The sequence below is a fragment of the Prinia subflava genome, chromosome 13, assembly GCF_021018805.1.
Source record: "Prinia subflava isolate CZ2003 ecotype Zambia chromosome 13, Cam_Psub_1.2, whole genome shotgun sequence".
In the NCBI taxonomy this organism is placed as follows: Eukaryota; Metazoa; Chordata; class Aves; order Passeriformes; family Cisticolidae; genus Prinia; species Prinia subflava.
Genome location: NC_086259.1, coordinates 2,989,471 through 3,011,972, shown reverse-complemented (window position 1 = coordinate 3,011,972; position 22,502 = coordinate 2,989,471). Strand labels below are relative to the sequence as shown.

The 22,502-nt window shown below is 40.6% G+C and overlaps 1 protein-coding gene across 2 annotated transcripts in view; it reads right to left on the bottom strand.

Annotated features, from left to right (window-relative positions):
* The window catches only part of PEPD (peptidase D), a 147,937-nt gene that overhangs the window by 55,204 nt on the left and 70,231 nt on the right, over positions 1 to 22,502 (bottom strand). For both annotated transcript variants that reach the window (XM_063410695.1, XM_063410696.1), the window contains one exon: positions 6,145 to 6,213. In XM_063410695.1, the coding sequence (XP_063266765.1) occupies positions 6,145 to 6,213 (69 nt within the window). The remainder of the gene's footprint in view (positions 1 to 6,144; positions 6,214 to 22,502) is intronic.

Below are 22,502 nucleotides of genomic sequence, written 5' to 3'. Positions count from 1 at the left end.
GGATGCACTGCTTGGGGAACATTCACAGCTTGCAATGCCAGCAGCAGCAGCAGCAGGTATGAAAACTAACTCTCTTCTTACCTGCTGTTGAAAAATCACATTGCAAAGAAAAGATTTTTATTCCTGGAAACCTTTCAGAGTAAACTGCTGATTCACAAGAATAAAACAGACCCAGAGAAGGATGGACACTTGTTCTGTTGTTCTAAAGTTTCCTGATCCACTAAGTGACCTACATTTGGCCTTGGCATCCTCTCTTGCCTACTGAAACTCCTCTGGGTCTATAAAATGTCACTTAAAAGGCTGATAAAGATCTCAAGATCTACCTATTTCTCTTTTACTGTTCTCTTCAGATAGATGCTCTTGCTTTTTCTCTTCAGAAAGCTGGAAGAATTATATCACATCCAAAAATACACATGTTGGGACAGGGGTACTGCAGCTTCTCCCCTCCAGCTCACTTGCCAGCCTGTACCTCAGCTTTCATCAAAGCCTTTCATCGGTCACCCTGCTCAGATTTGGCTCTTTCAAGCTGTGATGCTGGAACAGCTTTGTATCTTGGATGACAGGAATCTGAGGCTCAATTTCAATCAATCTTTTGTTGTGTCTGGAGTAAATGTGACATCTGACATACTTCTCATATTAGACTTCTGATGTGTGCAATTACAAAAACAGTGAGCATGCAGTGTATCCAACAAGAGATTACCTTCAAGATACATGAAGTACTTGTGATACTAGATATTTAACAGATCATCAGTCATTCAGATAATTTCATAAACAATGATTATGGAGTAGAAAGGAGTAAGTTTCTGTGTGCTGTCAATCTAAGTGGCTGGACTGTGTCCCTGGAAGTATTTAAAAAGACATGTAGCTGTGGCACCTGGGGACACAGTTTAGCAGTGAACTTGGCACTGCTGGGTTCATGGATGGACTGGATGATCTCAGAGGGCTTTTACAACCTGAACAATTCTACATTGATATTTTGAAAACAGTAAGTATTTATTGTTAACTATTTTTTAACATACAAAAATCACTATGTAATTAGACAGTGAAAGGTGGTATTTCAGAATCTTGAGGATGATTTTCTGATACAAGTGTACTTCATAAAATTATGCACACTCCAAACAGAAAAATTAGAAAAGTTAGAAGTTGTTAAATCAAGAGTTTAAAAGCCCCACAGAACTAAGGCTGCAACACATTCATTTTGTGATGCTGGCCCAATGGCCTAAGCACAGCTTCACAACTGGCTGGATGATTTTTCCTTGCTGGATGCTGGACTTGAGAACCTCTGCTGCTGTGCAGATAGCTCAAAATGGAACCAGAAAGCCTGTATACAAGATGAAGACAGACATCAGCTTCTTTCTGAGATGTTCTGTCTCTTGGGCACTGTTGGAATATTTTCCACACCATGACACCTTCAAAATTAGTTTGCTCTATCTGAAGAAAAAATCTGTAATAGGGCAATGGAGTTTTATCAAAAGGAAAGGTTTTCTGTGCCAGGCACTGTGTGCAGTGGGAGCTGTGTCCCCACCTGGGCTCTCATGGCAGGTGACAGGGGGCAGACTGCTCCCTCCCTGCACTGAGCATCATTTCCTGCCCCAAGAACTGCTTCCAGGTGGAGGGCTAAAATTCTGGGAGGATGGCATGAGGAAGCAACTGGAATGAACTTGCATGACATTGTTTGGTGTTTAAAGGAAAAACACAAGAAATAATAAAAAACCACCAACAGCTGGCATGCACATACATACTCCACAGCAGTTTGTCAGGTTTTAGCTGCAGATAGTATTCCTTATGTCCCTCCAAAACTGGGGATAAAGTAGGAGAAGCAAACAGCACGTGCATATATTTATGATCAACTTTTAAAAAAATCATCATGAACCTGAAGGGCGTGACTCCATGCTTATATATGTGCAGACAGCTCATTTACTTATCAAGACATGCTGGCACCCTCGGTGACATATCCCATACCAGTGCATAAATAAGGCATATACTCAAATTTGACAATTGCACAAATGCTTTCAACAAAACGCATTGCAAATACAAAGATGAAGGGTTTCTTTTGCACACTTTCCTGTCAAGGTTTTAGTTTACAAAGCAGTTCTGTTGGCTCAGCTGTGATGGGAGCTGCAGGGGGGATATGTTTCCCAGCCCCACTGGTGAAGTGTTAAGCAGCACAATCTCTGCTGGCTCTGGAGGCTCCGGCTGGGTCAGACACACCTTGGCTCTGTGCTCACACGGGATCACAGTACACGGAGCACGGGCACTGCTGAACACCAGATCTGCACACCACATGCACTTCAGGGGTTTGGCTGCTGGGATTTATTGGTGTGAGAGGGTCTGCTCCCCTGGGACTGCTCTGGGCAGATACCCAGGATTCAACACCCATCAGCAACCATGGCAGAGCCGACCTGCTCCTGAAAGCTCTCCCAGCTGCCCTTCACCCAGAACAAATCCAGCTCTGCAGGACTGATCCCTGGCTCTGAGCAGGCCCTGCAGCTGAGGATGAGTGGGAGAGCTTACTCCGAAATGCACTACTGACCCAAATTAAGACAGCAGTATGGAAACCTCCAGCGGGTTCCTGCTAAGATGAGCGTGTCCCATCTCCCCTGCAGGATGCATCTTTACCACTGTCCTGAGAAGGAGGCAGCAAGATGCTTCTAGAACAGTGTTACAATGTGTACCCACAAGGTAAATGCCACAGTTAGGCAGAAATTGTTCACTCTGATTCAGTAAGCTTTTCAAAGTGGCTTTAAAACAATTTCAACAAAACCCCCAGCCACTGGCAAAGCAAATGAGCCTTCACGTAGAAGCTACTTCTTTTCCAAGAGGCACCAGTTGCAAGGTCTAGCATCAGGGCACCAAGTGCTGGTTTAAGAAGTGCTGCAGGGAGGGGAGGATCGCTGGCTTCGCTGCCTTCCTGTCCGTCAGCACTGCTGAAAATCACCGCACGTGAGGATGCCAATGCTCACCTTCAGGCAGCCAACCTGAGAAGCCCTCCAAGAAGTTTCTGTGTATCCATTTTTAGTCCTTCAATAACTTGCTTCTAAGTGGTGTCCAAGACATGTTTGTTACAGAAAGAATTGCACGAAGCAGCGGAAGAGCTGCAAACTAACACCACTGAGAATGCAAACTGCAGTAAGAGATGCTGATTACTAGCAAAGGAAAACAACCCCCAAGATGCATTTTAGATCAGAAAGCACCCTGAAAATAAATTATTAGAAGAAAGAGGAGAATGTCAGCAATATTTTAAGAATAGGACTATGCTGAGCATCAAGCACTACAAAAAGTATAGCTAATAGCTCTATATTAAGAATGTCTAAAGAAAAAACAAAATACCATTGAGTAACACTGCAACCTATTTCCATCGTGACTTAAACCATCACAGAGTCAACCCAGAATAAGGCATTAACCCTTCTTGCCACTTTTTTGTCTAAGGCATGAAACCTTAAAAAGTTGTGAAGTGAAAGAAAGAAAAGGAGATTTAATAAGTATCCTAATCTGGTCCAAAAACCTTCACTAACGGTGACCCTGAGATTGAAGAAGACATTTCACTGCACAGTGTTATTCCAGAAGACATTTCACTGCACAGTGTTATTCGTAATGACTGATAGCATCTGATGAGAGCTGTCATCTGCCCAGAGACATCAGTCACAAAAATCTGAACCAGTGTCTAAGATGAGAGAAGAACAAGCAGCAGCTGAAGGTGGTTTTTGTGGTGGTTCCAGAGATTCCAATGCCCCCACCACCACCTAACTCCAGCTGGAACCTCTGCACCTGCTCCCCAGTGGACGCCACCCACCCTGGCACCCCCAGCACACTGGGAAGAGATTACCTTTGTTTCCCCATTTGTGAAAATGGCTCCTTGGTACCCCAAGGCACTGCAGTCAATAATTCATTAGCATTGGACACTGCTTGGAGTTAGCACTGTGTAGATGAGAGCCGAATATATCCAAGTATGTTTAACAAATGCTTTCATTCTCCTTTCATGACACTTGGTGATGTCTGCACTTCAAACCACTCCCCAGCTGACAGCATTTGAAAGTGTCACTAACCACAGGACTGATCTCAAAAGGTAACACCCTGTACACTCATCAATGTGTGCTATTATTCTCACAGTAACAGTGAACACATTAAGCATTTTTGGTCACACCAAATATTCATTTAGCATCTTCCCAAGAATGTAACACTGCACAGGGACAGCAATAAATAAATGTACCCATCACATGACAAGTGATTTATTTCTGTACTGAAATATCGTATTGATTACTCCTGATTTCCAGTTTAATCAGCATATTTTTGAAAAAAATTTGAATAACAAACTTGTTTTTTATTTAAAAGGATTATTCTTTTCTATGGAAACTACTATCAGGCCTGTAATCTAAAAAGGAAAGATCTTGTGAAAACATGCCCATTTTAAGTGTTCAGGAAAATACAAAATTCAGCATTATTAGAACAAAACATTCCAAAATCCTAATTGCAAAAGCTATTTTTAGCAGTAAATGTAGTTAAGTGAAATATTTACAATGCATGACATTTTCACAGTATTAAAATTCTATTATTTTTGCCATTATTATGTTAATTGAATTCATTCATTTATTAGGAGCTGACTTAAAACTGTTAACATTATTCATTCTTACTTCATCATTCATAGTCAGAACATAGAATAGAAGGACCTTTGTCTGTAAATTGCTATCTCATGCATTTTTTTTTTAAATCAAGTTTGTCTGCACTTTTAATTCCAGTGGTAGGATACAATGCCAGCAGCTCCTAACGACAACAGTGAGTCACAATGTTGTTTGGCTCTTGCATTGCAAGGACAGCCCTTCTCTGTGTTTTAAATCTTCCAATAGTTCAGAGGCAGCTCTAATACCACCCCCAAGCCCTGCAGAGCAGGACAGGACACCCAGGGAGCTCCTGCCAGCACCCAAATCTGAGCTACTGCTGGAGCTTTCCTCCTCTGGGGTTCCCCAATGTAATGCAGGTCCTGGGTTCCTCCACCCTGCTCCCACAGGTCACAAACATTGCTAGATATTTCTAGAGGTTTAACAAAGTGATTTAACCACCAGCACTCAAACCAGATCCTGCAGCACAGGTTCTGATCCACTCGAAGTGAACGTGAAGCCTGCAAGGCTGTGAAAAATCATACCATCACTGTGACAAAAGCTTAGAGATGGAGTCTCATTTCACCTGGATGTTAATTCTCAAGTTATACAACAGTACTTAAACCAGGAAACTTTTCAGACAATTTAGATACACAATTTGCCATAAAACTGCTCATGCTCCTGCTGCAATTTTGCATATAAATTGGAAAACTGCATTTACAAATAAGCAATTGAGTAAACTGCAGAAAGAAGTGAAGGTGCTAATTGTTCTTATTACCTTCAACGCAATATAGCATTATTGTCATTAACATAAAAATCATCTCTTGTGAGTGTATGTGACCTCAGTGTAGGGCAAATGTTTCTGAGCAGCAGCAGAACAAGTGGAACATATACACCAACATATATGGCTCATCTAACTGTCATACATCTCTGATTAGATTAATTCCACTAAGTAAGATTAATCTCTGCATGAAGCACACAGCTGTTCTTCAGCATGCATCCCACACTGTTCTCTTGTGCATTTCTACAACTGCAGGGAGAACTTTTATACTACTTGCCCAAATACAGTAACCTTCAATACTAGATGTTCAGCAAGAAGCAGAGAGAGCAAAAAATTCCAAATTCCAACGAGATTAGTTTAACTGCATCCTAATTTTTTGAGACAAATAATTTTGAGGATGATAAGAAATACTTAAGGTGTATTTCAAAGAGAGTATTTTTGAATAACAGATAGCTCTAAAGCCCTTCTCCATGATGCTATTTAACAAAAAAAGCCAACTGCAGGACAGGGGTGAGCATAAACATGATCTTGGCAGCAGCAGCAGCCATTGGGGAACCTCTGGAGTGCAGCAGAATCTATTACCTAGTTATGTCTTCAGGAGACAGAGGTAGCCACCTACCTCTCCTTGTCTTTTCCAGTGAAAACAGGTCAGAATTCACTCTAGTGGCATTTGCAAACACATGGCATGCCTAAAAGGATCAATTTTACAAATATCCAGGGGAAACTGATTATAAAGATTACACAGTTCAGTGCAAATCATCCTCTTACCTGCCACAGATGCAAGTGTAGGAGGTGTGGCGCATGCCACCTCGAGTGTAGCAGTAGTGCTGGAACAGGCTGCAAAGAAACAAAGGTGGCAATTAATGATTTATGCAAAATCCCTCCAAGACAGGGAGAAAAACAAGCTCTGCTTGAGTACAGCTGTGTTGGTGTAAATCCCCAGCTGCCCAACAAGGCTCTCTGCTCGTTTCTGCTCAGCTGAACACTGCAGCTGCCCCACATGCACAGCTCCCAGCCCTGCAGAGCTGCACGCGAGCTCCACAAAGCCATTAAGCAGCTCTGCAGCAGAGCAGAGGGGCTGGAGTGCAGCTCGGTGACCTCAAATGGCAATGGCCTTTCCTTCCAGCTCCACACCAAGAGGGAAATTACTGCTGGCAAGAGAGCTCATCTGACCACAGAACAGAAAGCATGGTAACAGTTAAAATGCTGAAGCTGTAAAGCTGGCCAAACTCTCCAAAGTGGAACTGAGAGAACCAATGCATTGCTGCATTTCAGGTACACAGTCTCATCCAAGATTCTTCTTTTCAATCCTGCTGCCTTCAATCTATGCCATGTAGATTCAGGAAAACTGAAGTCCAACCAGCCCTTCATGGAGGAAGGAGCTTGCCAGACTGGACAACACTCTTCAAAATAATTTCAGCAGAAGTCCTCTCATTTTTGCCATCTCACAGACACCTTCTGCTGGAAGCTAAACTAAATATCCCCGAAGCCTGATCTGCATCTGACTGTGCTGTTCACCCTCCTCTCCAGACAAGCCAGCAGAGCTCTCCCTTCACATAAATCCAGGTACCTCCTGCATCACAGTCTGGGCCAGAATGGACAGTGTCATGTTTTCTTGTCTGTAGCACAACACACACAGAGAAAACACAACATTTACTCAGTTTCAGACTGTGGTACCTAAATACCTCTGTGATCTTTCCCTGTCCAAACATGGGAAAAAAAATTAACACAAACTCAATCCCAAGAGCAAGAAGATCATGTGGTAACGTGAGGCCAAGCCCCCTGCAGCCTACAAAGGACAGCACAACGCAGCAGTGTTTGCTTTTCTGTGTGCTTGGGACAGGGAAGGGGAGGGAGAACAGCCCGTGGAACTCCTCTGCCACTGCCATCCTGCTGGAGGAGCTGTTTGGCCTTAAAAAGCATTACAGTATTTTCATCTTCACTGTCAAAGTCCCCTTCACATGAGGGCAGATGTGCCCAAAGCACAATTAATATAGGATTAGGTGCTTTATGAGCTAAGCACATACCATGGATCCTTTTATTCTTTTTGAAATATGCTCTAGTTACAATCCAATTCCCTATAATACTGAATGAATTCCAAAACCTCATTTCTTGTAATGCTGAAATAATTTCATTAACACAGAATGATAACGGTGCTATTCAAGAACAGAGATGTTGTGATTTTGTCCTTCAGCAGCAAGCCACAGAACACAATGCAAACTCCAAAGATATTAAAGACATTACATGCTTGTAAATCTAAACTGGATTTTAAAATTACACAAAATGACAGTATTTAAAGGGAAACAAAAAAAAGCATACAAATTAATCCCACATGAAAAAAGAAAAGCTTCCATTTAGAGACTCAATAGAGGGACACCGTGTTTACAAAATCTCCTTTCTGTTTAAATTACTGTGGTGGTTTACAAGGCAGAAAATACTAAGTTTGTTTTGGCTCATAAATGAAGAATGGCAATGAGCAGGTCAAATGCCAGAGAAGGTAAGGAGAAACTCTGACATGGTAAGATCCCAGCAGAGATATCACTAAATTGAGCTAATGAAATTTATCACCTAAACTGTCATTTTTTTCTGACACAGACATTCTTTCACAGAAATGCCATTTCATATGGAAACATTTGCTAGCAGGCAAGGTTTACTCTGTAAGACATGACACTATACACAAACATCTTGCACAATAATTATACTGTTATATATGTATAGTTACATTTTGGGAAGCAACTTTTAGTGTATTTTACAGACCCTTCACCTTAAATGATTGAATAAACTATGTCCTCTAGACAGCAACTTCCAGTAACCTTATAAAGAGCTTAAAAATGAAATAAGGAGGGCTCTAAACATCTTTCCATCATCAGTGATGCAGGATAGCAAGGTTTATTTTTCCACATGACAACTGACCACATATTCATAGTTGCAATTAATATGAAACTATGCAGGCAGTAATGGTTGTCACCTCTTGCAGTACTCCCCAACTAGCAGTAACAACCAATCAGTAAATTAAGACATGCTTTGTGTAATCCAGCTGCTGCCTGAACTTTGTTTCTGTTTTCATCAAACATCGTGGACTTCCTTTTAAGACTAAGAAAGAAGGGGTTATCTATGTGATTGAGCTGATGATGGTACAGCTTTGCCAGGTGATGAGCTTCCTGCTAGTCAAACTGCTCACATCGCTTTTTTGAATTTACTTTTTCAGGGTATGACTTCAGGGTATGCAATTGGAAAAAAAATCCAAAATTTCCATTAGAGACAGCCAATATCCTCGTATAATATGGCATAGATAAATGAAGGACTGGATATCCCTTTGATGACAAAGGCTGTTTTTTCAAAGCTAGAAAGTGTAAATGTAGAATTAGAAAAGGTGCCGAGATTTTGTAGGTAAAGTCCCTGTTCCACTGAAGTTAATGCAGATTCTGCCAACTAGACTTCACCACATCAAGATTCAGTGTCTACACTCTGTAAGAATCTTTACCCATAAGAGCAACATGAAAGTATAAAGTCTGAAATAGTCAGATGGAATATAAATTAATCTGGCACTCTGCAAACATTGCAAATATTGCATCCTGAACTTCTCCTGGTCTTTTTGACTGGAGCATAAGTGTGTTCAGCCAGTTTTATGTTGGTGCTGGGTGCTTTGTCTTGAGCTTCTAATGGAACCAACACGGGTACAGAAATGCAGCAGCTCCTTCTCTTCTCCTTGCACAGGTTTCAAAGCTTCCTGCCACGTTTTGTGCAGTATTTCTTGCGTATCACCTACCATGCAAGTATGGCCTCAGTGGTGCACACAGGTCAGCCACTGGTGCCACTGGCTTGTCACATGTCACCTGTCAAACGCAGACAACTTTGCTGGAGCTAGCATGGGCTGTGCACTGCTTTGGACACAATTTGTTTGTTGCTGTTGCTATGTAGAAGAACATCTTGGGTTTGGTGCTTTTTTTTCCCCAAAACCATCACTTTTTTTGACTGACAATATGCAGAGAGTTAAGGTAGTTTTAAAAAAACCCACTGTTTTTTCCATCAGTTTTAAAAAAACAAGTATTAGTCACCATCAACTCAAGTAAATCTGACATGAGTGCACTTCCTCTCCTTGCAAATTTGCTGAGGCACAAGATAATGTTAACCCCACTGCTCTGCTGAGTCTCAGCTGCCTCACTGACTGTGCTGACTTGAGAGAAGAAAACTCCCCTTTCAGAAATAATGGGTTATTCACCAGTAGAAATAATAGAACAAGTATATACTTGCAATGTTTCAGACCCTGTGGAGTACTGCATACATCCAAACAAATCTCCAGAATGATTGAAGAGCCTCAACTTCAAAACAGCCTAAAAAGCCATTAAAGTAAAATCTTCTATGAACAGCCCCCCTGACAAATTATCAAAATCCCTCTGACAATTATGTTTATGTTTTATGGTCATTTTTGGTCCACTTTCTACTGCTGCCTCATGCACACTGACAATTATAATCACACGTGTGCTATGAATGGAAAAGCATTAAATAAGGTAGTTTAATGTCAACGGTTTTCCTAATTTAAGTGAATTTACAGAATAAAGACACATAAAGCAGGAGGAATAGAACTATCTGTATTGATTGCTCTCACATTTGGCTTATTTTCAGGTCTTCCTCATCACTAGAATACAACATATCCATCCACACTCAGCAGCATTATTTTTATTTCCCAAAATAAGTACATAAATAATCTCTAATTTTAATTCTTATCATCAGCTCTTCTTGAGTTGTAAGAAGTGTTAATAAGAAAGCAAAATTTGCATCTCAGCTATTTGCTCTTGAAACCAAGACACTTCTAGATGAAAAATGTTCGAATTTTAAATAAAAATCCGACTGAGCATTTTGACCTGTATCCTACAAAACCAGAAAGAAATGCAATTACAGAAAGCATAATAAACATGGGGAAAAGAGAGATACAGAAGGAACTAAAAGCGACAATATCTGAGCAATGTCTGACAAAACAAAATTAAAACCTTGCCAGGTTTCTGTAACACTGCCCAAGACATTCCTCAGTGACATCTTCTGAAGGTCCCACACCGTCAGTAACTGCAGTGCAGTGCTGCAGAATGAGACATGCACATCACCTTAGGCTGCAGGGACAATTACTCATCCCAAGGTTTCTGACAAGAGAGAAAACCACTGAATAATGCTGTTCATTATTCCCAGATACTGCATCTACATCACCTGTGGATAGTGGTAGTTCAAGAACCCAAGTTTTAGGTTGTGTATCAGAGAGCTCTGCTGTCAATTTGCCCTGGGAAGCATCCAAGTACAGAAGAGTCAAGGACACTTGTAGGTCAGTATCTCATGATGGTGTTTATATTGAAAATATATATTTGAGAAAGTTGCCTCCTAAAAAGAAACCTTTGTATACTTCAGAAATAGTATTCTTTGAGCATAGCCCCTGAGAGTTGCCTTGAAATGCAAGCAGGTGAGTTTGAACTATAAACTGGAAACCACAGTAACCTAAGAGAGTTCTGGACAGAACTTGGTGGATTTTCTGTAGTTCCTTCTTTTATTTTTATGACTACAATTGGAAGATATAGGTGAATATCTATTATTTACCTGTGCACTGAATTACTTTTAAATTACAACTGGAATGTGTCCTTATGCTTTTGTATGGTGTAAGTATGAAGCATAGCCATGATACAGGCTAAAATCTAAAGCCTTTCTAAAGCATTCACAGAAGGCCAGATATTCCAAAGCTGATGTCTCTAGTTACACCAGGACACAAAGTCATTTTTTGATCATTTAGCCACATTAAAATCTCCACATAAGAAAGCTGTAAAGCCCAAACCCCACAAAATGGTTGAGTCACAGTAAATACAATTTGCCCAATATTACTAAAGCATTTATACTTAACATCAAACTAGGCTGAAAGAAACATGCTCAGAGGAAAGAAGACAAGGTGTCAGTAACAGCCCCTCAGGGAATACAGCAGCAAGGTGAGCAGTGCTTCCTCTAATCCCACACTAGACACAGTGAGGTTCTTAAAAACAGAGCATTTCTCTTTGTTAACCTACTTACTCTACTAATGTATTTTCCATGGGCAACTAGATGCTTAAAGGCTTAGCCTATCTAATCCTATTTTCATTTAGTTCACAACAGCACACTGCAGTACTGCAAAACATCTCTGAGGTTGTTTTGTTTTGTTAAACAAAACAAAAACAAAAAGTCAGTACTTCATTGCAGAAGGGTAAAATAGAGTGGAGAAGTGTAGGAAGAATAATCCAACTTAGTATTAATGAACAAACAATAGATTACTAACTTGCAGCCAAACAAGAAAAATAGCACAATGAGCAGATGAGCAAAGTTATTCAACACCTTGAAGACAATATACGTAATGATTTATGTCTGGAAATTGTTTAGAACAGAACTTGCAGATCTATGAACAACAGGAAACAAAACCACTTCCATGCATTGACTTCTTAAACTAACTGGTTACACTACTCCTAATGAAAATTTTAGATTAAAATCCCTGGCTGGGTTATTTTGCACGCTCACAGAGGAGAGCTGCTGAAGCTTACTATCAACCAGAGACACTGAAAGGAGCTATACTTTGAAGTATCTCTATTTACAGTTGTCCTAATTTGTATCATGCACAAGCAGAAATAATATGTGATTTTTTTAAAAATGTTGATCCTTCTGAATTCTAACACCTGTTCTCATTTTTGCTGTGTTTTCATTAAATAAGTTATATTTCTTTATGTGCAGCAAACACTACACAATAATAGAACCTTAAAATGTTATTTGAGTTCAGCAGGGTCAGAAGAAGTGTAACTTTGGCAAGCAGGTATGACACGTGAAACTGGCAGTACACGAATGTAAATACAGCAGAACATTTATGAAGTCAGGAAGAACTGTGTAGAAGCAGCACAGAAGTAAGTGAGCTCATCTCTGTAATAAATAATTCATATTGGGATTTCTAAGTGTTACCTCTCTGTACTGAAATGGATCACAAGCCAGAGCTCAGGGCAGGAACAGAGGGTAAGATCACCCTAAAATGCAGATACATCTTAAGAAACAAAACAACACAGATCAGAAGGAATACCATTCCTTCAGGAAGCAAAGCCCATCAAGGTAAAACCATTAACAGTACCTGGAAACCAGAGACACACGAAACAGAAAGTCCATAAATAATGCAAAACTTGGCACCGTCACATATGTCATATAGGATTTGCAATGATTGAAGGTAATTGATAATATCAGTTCAAGAACAGAGATTTTTAGGTGAGGAGTAATTAGCATTTTAATTGCATAATTGGGAATTATAAATTACCTGTCTTATGTAAAGAATAACCAAAGAGCTTATATGATACGAGCTGATAATTCATCTTTTTGTCTAAGCTACACAGGTTGGCGAATTTAGAGAATCAGGAATTGCATTTTCCTCACAGACAGAGACATTTCCTTTTTGCTTTTAATTTTATAGCTCTTCTTTTTATCTATTCCACACAAAGAAAATTTTCCCCCATCAATTTGCAAATCTAGAATTTTTGAGTGATTTTTGAGTCAGAGAACATGACTCTGATACTGCAGTAGTTAAAGATTTCCTGTAGAATGATCTCCCCTTCTCCCTTCTCCCTTCCATACAGATTGACGTAAGTTTTTTCTAACAGGACTATTAGAATTTAATCCATTTTTTTCCAGTATAAGGAAAGGGCAAGAGCTTTCAAAGATGTGATTTTAAAGAAGTGCATATGGACACTCTCACTTGATTTGTCTTTCATCTGATTCTACACTGGTGCCACATCTCTTTGACTCTGAAAATTCATCAAGTTACACTTTTTCACAGAAGTTCAGCTAAGCCATTTCATTATCCATGTTCAAATGCAAACAATGATTATGTAAGGCTATAACCTCCTACTCAGCTACTGCTTTTCCAGAAGATTGGCAAGACAACGGAACGGGTACCCTAGAGATAGGCCAGCTACCAAGAATGCTCTGTAAATACCACTTTTCAATAAGTCAAGCTTTAAATTAACACCTAAAAAGCCTTTAAAAATGTCTTCAGGTATGGTTGTCAAATTACTGTTTTCCTGAAACTCTTTAAACTCTACACAGAAAATTCACCTATCATTTGTCAGAAGTGTTTGATTCATCTACATAAAACCCAGCTGATTGTGGATTCAAAATATTATGACTATTACACTACTGAAATCTTTAACTATCAATCCTATCAAAATAGAGTTAGAGTTTCATAGGAACTGAGCTGATGAAGATATTCATAATAAAAAGGTTTAATGCCAACTCTGACAGACGTGTAAGTCAAGGTGTACCTCACCTGCTGGTTTTTGGTAAGCAGCAGCTCCAAGGCAGGAGGTGTGTGCTGTACTGGCACACACGTGGCTCCTGCAGAGCTGCCAGCTCAGCCCAGGGCAGTCACAGAGAACACAAATGAGGGATACCCACAGCAGAGAACACAAATGAGGGATACCCACAGCACTGCAGAGAGAACACAGCTGAGGGATACCCACAGCAGAGAACACAAATGAGGGATACCCACAGCACTGCAGAGAGAACACAGCTGAGGGATACTCACAGCACAGAACACAAATGAGGGATACCCTCAGCACTGCAGCAGGGAACAGAAATGAGGGATACCCTCAGCACTGCAGCAGGGAACAGAAATGAGGGATACCCTCAGCACTGCAGAGAGAACACAGCTGAGGGATACTCACAGCACAGAACACAAATGAGGGATACCCTCAGCACTGCAGCAGGGAACAGAAATGAGGGATACCCTCAGCACTGCAGCAGGGAACAGAAATGAGGGATACCCTCAGCACTGCAGCAGGGAACAGAAATGAGGGATACCCTCAGCACTGCAGCAGGGAACAGAAATGAGGGATACCCTCAGCACTGCAGCAGGGAACAGAAATGAGGGATACCCTCAGCACTGCAGCAGGGAACAGAAATGAGGGATACCCTCAGCACTGCAGCAGGGCTCCAGCCAGGCCAAGCCCATGAGGCAATGGGCAGACAAAGGCTGCCTGGCACAAGAGATGCCATGGCTGGAATTGCAGCTGTGATTAGAGCAGCACAGGCAGTGCAACCGAGTGCAACCGAGCTGATGTGAACGAGCATCCTGCTGCCCACAGAGCCACAGCCCCCATGTGCCAGAACAGGGAAAGGGGTCATTCCCTTCCTGCTCCCCAGCTGGAGCCTCAGCACAGCACCAGAAGCACATGGCTCAAAGGTGGGAACTTGTCCTGGCTGTGCTGTGCCCACATCCCATGTGTTCTGCCCACATCCCATGTGTTCTGCCCACATTCCATGTGCTGTGCCCTCATCCCGTGTGCTGTGCCCACATCCCATGTGCTGTGCCCTCATCCCGTGTGCTGTGCCCACATTCCGTGAGCTGTGCCCACATCCCATGTGCTGTGCCCACATCCCATGTGCTGTGCCCACATCCCGTGTGCTGTGCCCACATTCCACGCTCCTCCCTGCTCCTGCCTCTGCCAGGCTGGCTGCCCTAACGCAGAGGGCTCCTCCTGCTCTGCTCCTCTACACTGAGGAGTAGCTACATACCCTTGAACAGGACTTGTTTTCAGCCACTTTCCAGAGCAGAAGGATTTTCAAATAGTTTTCAAGCTTTAATAAATACATAAATGGAAAACAGATCCCACTGCCACACTACAACACAATGATCATTCAGAAGAGTCTCTGTTTTAATTCTTCACCAATTCCAACGACCACTTGGAATCACATCCATTACTAACAAGGCAGAACAAAGTTCTGCACTGGCCTAGATTTAGTATTTAATTTAATATTATGGAAAGAGATGGCACAGATTTTTCTGAGACTCATTGCTCCATTTCCAGCTCTAATAATTCTAGATCACAACTGGCATATTTTAAATTAAATTTTTTGTAGTTTAAACCTATTTATCAACAGCTAATTAATGAGGTCTAAATCCTTTGATGACAGAATGATTAAACTGCATTTTAGCTAATCCATCTTTAATTAAAATGCTGCCAGCAAACCATTTCTGGATGTGTAAAAAAAGACACATTTATAGATGCTCACTCTTTAACTATGCATTATGTAAAGCCAATAATTAGAAGAACTCATAATTTCAATTATATTTTAATTACTGTTACATATAAAACATGCTTTAATAGATGTAATGCAATACATTTTCTTTCTTTACAACCCACTAATCATTCTTATTGGGGTGACAACCAAATAAAAGGAAGTTTAATACATGCGATAGTACTGAAATCTTTTTCTAGCTTTGAACCAATTCTCTCTCCATTTCTTCTTTGCAGCAGAAAGGTACTTAATTATCTCCAAATCTAAACCACAAATGAATCCCTATAAATCCCTGTTAAAACTCTAAAAGGAGATTAGCAGTAACTGACCATAATAAAGAGAAGTGCTTTATCCTTATTATTGCACCAGCATGTCTTCAAGTTTCTTCAACTCAAAGCACAAGGCTACTGAAAGCCTGCTCATTAGGAAAATGTAGAAGGTGACAATTGACCAATTTTCCTATTTAATTCCTTTCTAATTTTAGGAAACAACAAGAGCCAAGAAGGCTTTAGTTACTGGAGAAGCCATCAATCTTCATTTCTGTAGGGTATCCCCTTGCCTCCACCTGGGAGGGGAGGGTGGTAGATGAACATAACGTCATGGCTGCAGCCAGCTCCCCATCACCTGCATTAATGGGAGGCTCAGACCTAGAAATGTGACAGTGATAAAAATTTAACTGTTCTTTACTATGGCTAAGTCAGTTTTTAGTGCAAATCTCTTTCTAAAGTTGGTCAGGAACACTCAATATCCCATAGCAATTCAACCTTTAAAATTGCATGTTATTGCAATAGATTTTGTTTAGCTAAGACAAACTAAAATGTGATAAATTACAGTTTTTAAACGTGTTTCTATGCTCTCCATGTTCCAGGTAGCTGTATATCACTCTAAACTGTTTTATGGCTTCCCTGCTTGCAGTGATCTGAAAGTGACATAAAGAAACCAGTAACTCTGTAGGAGAATCCTGTGTACCTACTATATTTAAAAAGGTATATTATATTATTTCTTCTGACTCAGACATTAAAATTGAATTTTCATGTTGATGTCTAGTATTTGGATATGTTAATGAAATTGCTGGTGTTGCAGTTTATTTCAAGTTTTCTCTAAAAGTATTTAAAACACTGTGATAGTTAAGATGTTTTAACCACAGGCATGTATCATGAAGTCACTGAACAGAGTGAAATAATCACAAAACAAAACCTGAGCTGCTGCCTAGTTTGATTTACATAAATTCTATCCTTTCATTTCCATTTTTGACTATTTCTGCTTATACACAATCTCTCGAGGGCAGAGAATATATTTTCCTATTTTACAAAGCGCATTGTCCATTTATATTCTGAGGAAATAATGAGAACAACAGCTTATTATGAAGAGTATATGAGTTGTATCTCCTTGAAAGAACATGTCTGGAAAGGTCATTTGGAATATCTAAGTACTCCTATCTAACAAGAACAAATGGTGATGTAGCAACGAGCTTTATCAAGGTTTATCGAGAACACTCATTACTTTTTAAAAGATTGCAGTAAATCTACCTGGAAGAGAAAACACACCTCACAACTTATGAAGGGTTGCTCCCCCAGGAGCCTCGTAGTGCCAGCAGAAGTGACAAGCAGACAACCAAGACTGCCTCACCTCATACACCTGTCCTCCCAACCACACTGCTGGTTTTCCTGTCTCTCATGATGCCCTGGTGCTATCAGACAAAGGACAAATAAGATTAAGGACGGCGCACACAGCAATATTAAACAAAATGAAATATTCAAGACAAAATATTTTAGCTGTTAGAAGCACTGGGGAAGGACAGTAATAAGGCCAATACCAGAAACAGCATTGTGATAGAAGCTAATTAGGTATATATTGACAGCTTGTCTTACTTCCAATTTAATGCACTGCTTCATTTAAATGCTAACTACAGCAACTGCTTTTGTTTGAAGATGCTGGCACTTTGGCCAGTAAGTGTTCTGATTTCCTTCTCAGCCTACAGAGACTGCCAGAGCAAGGACACAGCCTGTAAATGCCAGCTGTCACCTGAGAGGTGACTAACATCTCTTGGGAGGACACTTTCTCGGAGGAGGCTCATGGCAGACAATTTTCCTTGCCAGAATTCAGAATCCTGCAACCCTGCCTGGATCTCCCACATGCTTTCTGGAGTAACACAGTACACTGCTGCTTCCCCAACAGAGAATATGCAACCAAATATAGAAAAGCTGGTTAAGTATTTCAGAATCTTTTAGCAGACTCCATAGCATTAACCAAACTTTTCTTAAAGCTGCATTTACCCTGGTCCCAGAAGTCTTGAGTAGGATGGTGTGTTTGGCTGGGTCTGCTTCCAGATGCTGTATCGTCAAAAAGAAAGTTCTCTTGTCTTGATAAATAACAGATCAGAGATGTCCTTCTCTAATCTTTCTGACCATGTTTCAAGGGTCCCAGTCACATAAAATGAGTGAATGGCTGTCCAGAGGACTACACCATTTACCACAAATTACTTCTTTATGGAAGAATCAATTTTATAGTCTCCTGAATTTCAAACACTTGCCTCTTCAATCCAGTGGAATTACTCTTTTGAGAGCCAAGCCTGAGACAGATGACTCCAAGGATCTACTCTTGGGGCTATGAAATATCTGTTGTAAAAATCTAGAGAGGACTTATAAGTCTTTGCAAAAGACTCTGAGTAAAGCAAACATGTATCAACACTTTAACATTATATGGCAAAAAGTGTCCAGACTAATCTGTTGAGTCTCCAACAATCTTCTGTCCTGACACACCAGGAAGCTAAATTCAAGTCAATCCAATCCAACAGAACCAGAAAGTGTTATCAAGAGACACCCATTCCGTGCTATCCAGGAAACTCCCACGTGCATGGTTTTCTGCTCATGCAGGGAGAGTTTTGCAAAGCTGAACTCTTGAGAATAAAGCTTTAAAGATACATTAACTGATTTCAACTCCTAAGGAGACAATATGCAACTTGGAAGACAAATACCACTGCAAGACCTGGGGAGCAAAACGAAATGCATTCAGGAGAGATGATTCCAGCAGCTCTTAAGCTCTTGCAGTCTCAAGAAGAAATCCATAATACTGATCGTGATTCCTTTAATCCATGTTGCAGAGTACAAATCATCATCTGGGTGAAAGTGAAGGGAAAGTACACCCTCAACAGAACTTTCAACAATTCAAGCTGTCATGCAAGGCTTGACAAATCCATTTGCCTGCTTTTAAGTGGCACACAGAAAACTGCCAGACTCTGTGTCCATCAGTTTCTGCAGATCTACTGATCTCATTAGAAAGAATTAAAGCTGTAAGGATTGGAAAGATAGCATTAACTATAAATGAGCCTAACATTTCACTGCATGCCTAAAATTCTGAGGGTGTTTCAGTTACTCCATGCATGGCAGAGCCTTCACTAGCAGGAAATAAAACAAGAATTCCAGTCCTTAGCTAACAGCATAATGTCTAGAAGTGCTAAAAGAATGAAAGAACTTTTGTCCTGATGCCTCATGTCTACTTAAAGATTGAAACTGTTTATGTCAAGATGTGAAATTGCATAGAAGAGCCCATCTGTGGGGAGGCACAGTCCAGCTCTTGCACCAAAATGACATGATCTGTTCTCTCTGCACAGAAGGTCTGATACCCACCAACCCCAGTTCCATCTCCCTACAGGAAGATGAAGGCACACAGAAAAACAGGGCAACATGCAGAGGCAGCACTCGTAGGAATGCATCTCCCAGACTTAACCCCACAAACTCTCCTGTGCTTCCTGCTGACGTTGCTGGAGAGGAAATCACATCCCCAAAGACTGCTGAAAAAGATCTGCATAGTCACACTGCCTTAAAGCATGTCCCAGAGTCTAATGCCACATCAAGGAACAGTGGACTGATCTACAGAAATTCTCAACTCTTATTGCTTGCCATGTGTGCAACAGGAATGTGAGTGGCTCCAACAGGTCATGCAGGATACCCACAATTCTGCCAGGAATATGAAGTCTAAAACTTGATTCAGCTGGCAATTATCTTTTCACTAGTACACTCTACCTTTCAGCACCTCTGAGGTGCCTATATGCAGAAGAGGTAAACATCTTTCATTGTGCTCAGTACTGAGTAGATATAAACAGAAACATGGGCTTTATCTGCCATTCCTCCCACAGTGGCAACAGATGAGATCAGCGCTGAAGCCCCACTAACAGGCTATGGACCAGTCACTCTTACCATCAGATTGGACAGGTCCCCACAAACACAAGGCAAAAAGGTCTGGCTCATGCCCTGAACACCAGGCAGAGGACCAAGAGCAGGAGGGATGGTAAAAGACCAGGATTGTTGAAGGCCATGGAACATCAGGAAGCAGTGAGGACTGCTGACTTCTCTGAACTGAGTGTGGTTAGGAACTGCCCTTTGGTTTGCTCAGACACGTTTTTACACCAAAGTCATTAAAAGACTTTAAAAAGTCTTTGCCAAAACAAGCTGGTTCTCCATTTAAGAAGTGCTGATTCTGTAAACAGGCAGAATTCACCATTTCTTTTGTTTATCATTTATATCTTATCTGTGCCCTTCAGTTTCCATTCAATGTCATCTGGCTTCACCATACAGCTACAAAACATGCGGGGCCTTCTGTCGAAGCACCCAAGTAGCCCCCAACACAACCTGAATATTCCCTAGAGAATTGTCTGTATTTACCAAAATGGCTATTCTTGGATAATGCTGTGTGTAGGCCCCCAAATTTCTCAAGAAAGAAGTGCTCCTTCCCATCACTTTCAAAATGGAGCTGACATTAGAAGACATTAACTGTGACTTTCCACACAGACATCAGGCACAGAACTAATACAGTGAGACATCTAAAAAACATGACTTTGGACTAGAGTCGTTCCCCCTGAGGTAATTAAGCCTTTGTTCTGATGTACATACAAATGTCTCATTAGCTGTTTCTGAGAGCTTACTACACAGAGGACATGTTCAGTTGTTTGCAAACTCTCACATCTAAATTATTTCCAGATCACAAGTGCAGTATTCTCTAGCTTTCATCTAAATTCTTTCTTCTTAAACTTATGACCTCTTTCTTGTTTATATTTTAAAAATGTTGTATTGATAGGTTCAACTGATCAAATGATACAGATCTTCCTGCTCCATTCCCATCACTTGAACCACTACTGACTTGCAAAGGTCTACACTCACATGATTTATTGAGATCTAGAAATTTCTTCTGAGATGTCAATACCACCAGATTTAACATCATCTCTGTTGCAACTCCACTTGTGAAAAAAGAACAAGTGTTAGAAGATGACTCATTCCTGACAACCACTCCTGTCAGTTAGCCAGGCTTAAATCCACTGAATGTGTACCTTATTAATATGGTTATATGGCTAATCCTCATGTTGTATGATAATAAGTCAAATGCACTGCTGAAGGCTAAATATATTAAATATAAGCCATGGAATTAACTTTATCAACTAAATGTAAACTAAATAAAAAATTAAATCCTGGTTTCTTTAATAAGATGCCCATCATAACACCACATTAATTCAAATTAATTAAATACTTGTCCTCCACTACTGGAACTTCATATAGCACTGTTGTAATTGCCAAATAAGCTTTTTTCGTCATGAATTCTGCCTGAAATCAACCACAGTCCCAGTCTGCACCTACTGGCTGCTCCCTCTCCTCCTGCCCCACTAAATCAGAACCAGATGATCTGCGAAAATTTAAATCCTGTTTTAGAATTCCTATATTGAATACACATATGGATAGTAAAATATTTAGGACACAGTAAAAACCAACAATATTCACTCATTTCCTCATGGCACAAATGTGCAGTTTTTCACTTTTAATACTCACTGAAGAAGAAATGGAACTGCTAAAGGAGATCTGTCTGCATCGTGGCTTCATTTAATAAAGTTAATAATAAAATTATGTTTATACCTATACACATATATACATGCATATAAATATATGTATGTATAAAATCTGCATTTTTAGAAGGACTATTATTTATCTACAGATGTGAGATGACTTTCTTGCTTCATTTTTGAGTTCAGTTACTTTTATTTGTCCTCAGTTATTCAGCAGAAACCAGTCCCATCAATTAAAAAATGTCAATTTTGATCTACCTCATAAGATGCAAGAGCTCTAGATAGATTTTCAGTCAGCAGACAGGGTGAGTAGAACAGCTATTACTAACAGCTATTAGACAGAGTGGCAGGACCAGAAGACAGCTCCCTAGATTTAGGCTGGATTAAGTGGCTACTGTACTCAGACAGACCTTCAAGCACTGTAAATAACTTTAAAACTCAACACTGTGGCTGTACTCTCTGCTGTCAGAATTGGTTAGGCCACATCATGAAATAGTTTACAGCAAAGTGACAAGGACTTTGCTGAATTGCAAACTGTATATGGCTTATCATAATAAATTAAAATTACTTAAAACAGGTACCGGAGTAAGAGTATACAAGAACAAGTGAGGCAAAGAAGATTGGCACAGAACTAATCAGAAAATCACTATAGACAGGAGAAAACACCACAGCTTTGCTAGAAAGTTGGCTAGGAAGCTTTTAAACAATATTTTCTGCGTCTCCCCATGACATTAAATCATTCTTCGGTGTCTTAGGTTACTCTGTAAGATGGATTCTATCATCATAAGCTGTTTAAAGCAGGAGGGGCAGTGTTCCTTATCTCTTCCATTACTCACCTGGTAACTGCAGGGCCTGTTTTTGCTCAGGGGCCATCAAGTCTCACTGCAGGAGTCACAAATGCCATCATCCCACTGTGACATGCTGCACCCAGGGGAGGAACCACGCATTCCTGAGCTTTGGAACACCACAAGGGCCTCATGTGGTGGATTCCCAAAGGACAAGAGCTACATAACCACCACTGGGCCTTCAGAGGAACATCAAACCCTTCTACAGGATCACCACTTCAACAGAACCACATCTACCCCTTCAACAGGACTGCAGCCAGCAGTTAATCAGACTGCTACCACCACCCTGACCAACAGGACAGGTTGTGTCCTGACTCTGTCAGTTTAAGCCAGTGTTTTCTGCTTTTATTTTCATTTTCTTATTAAATTGTAGTTCTGACTCAGAACCTCCTGCT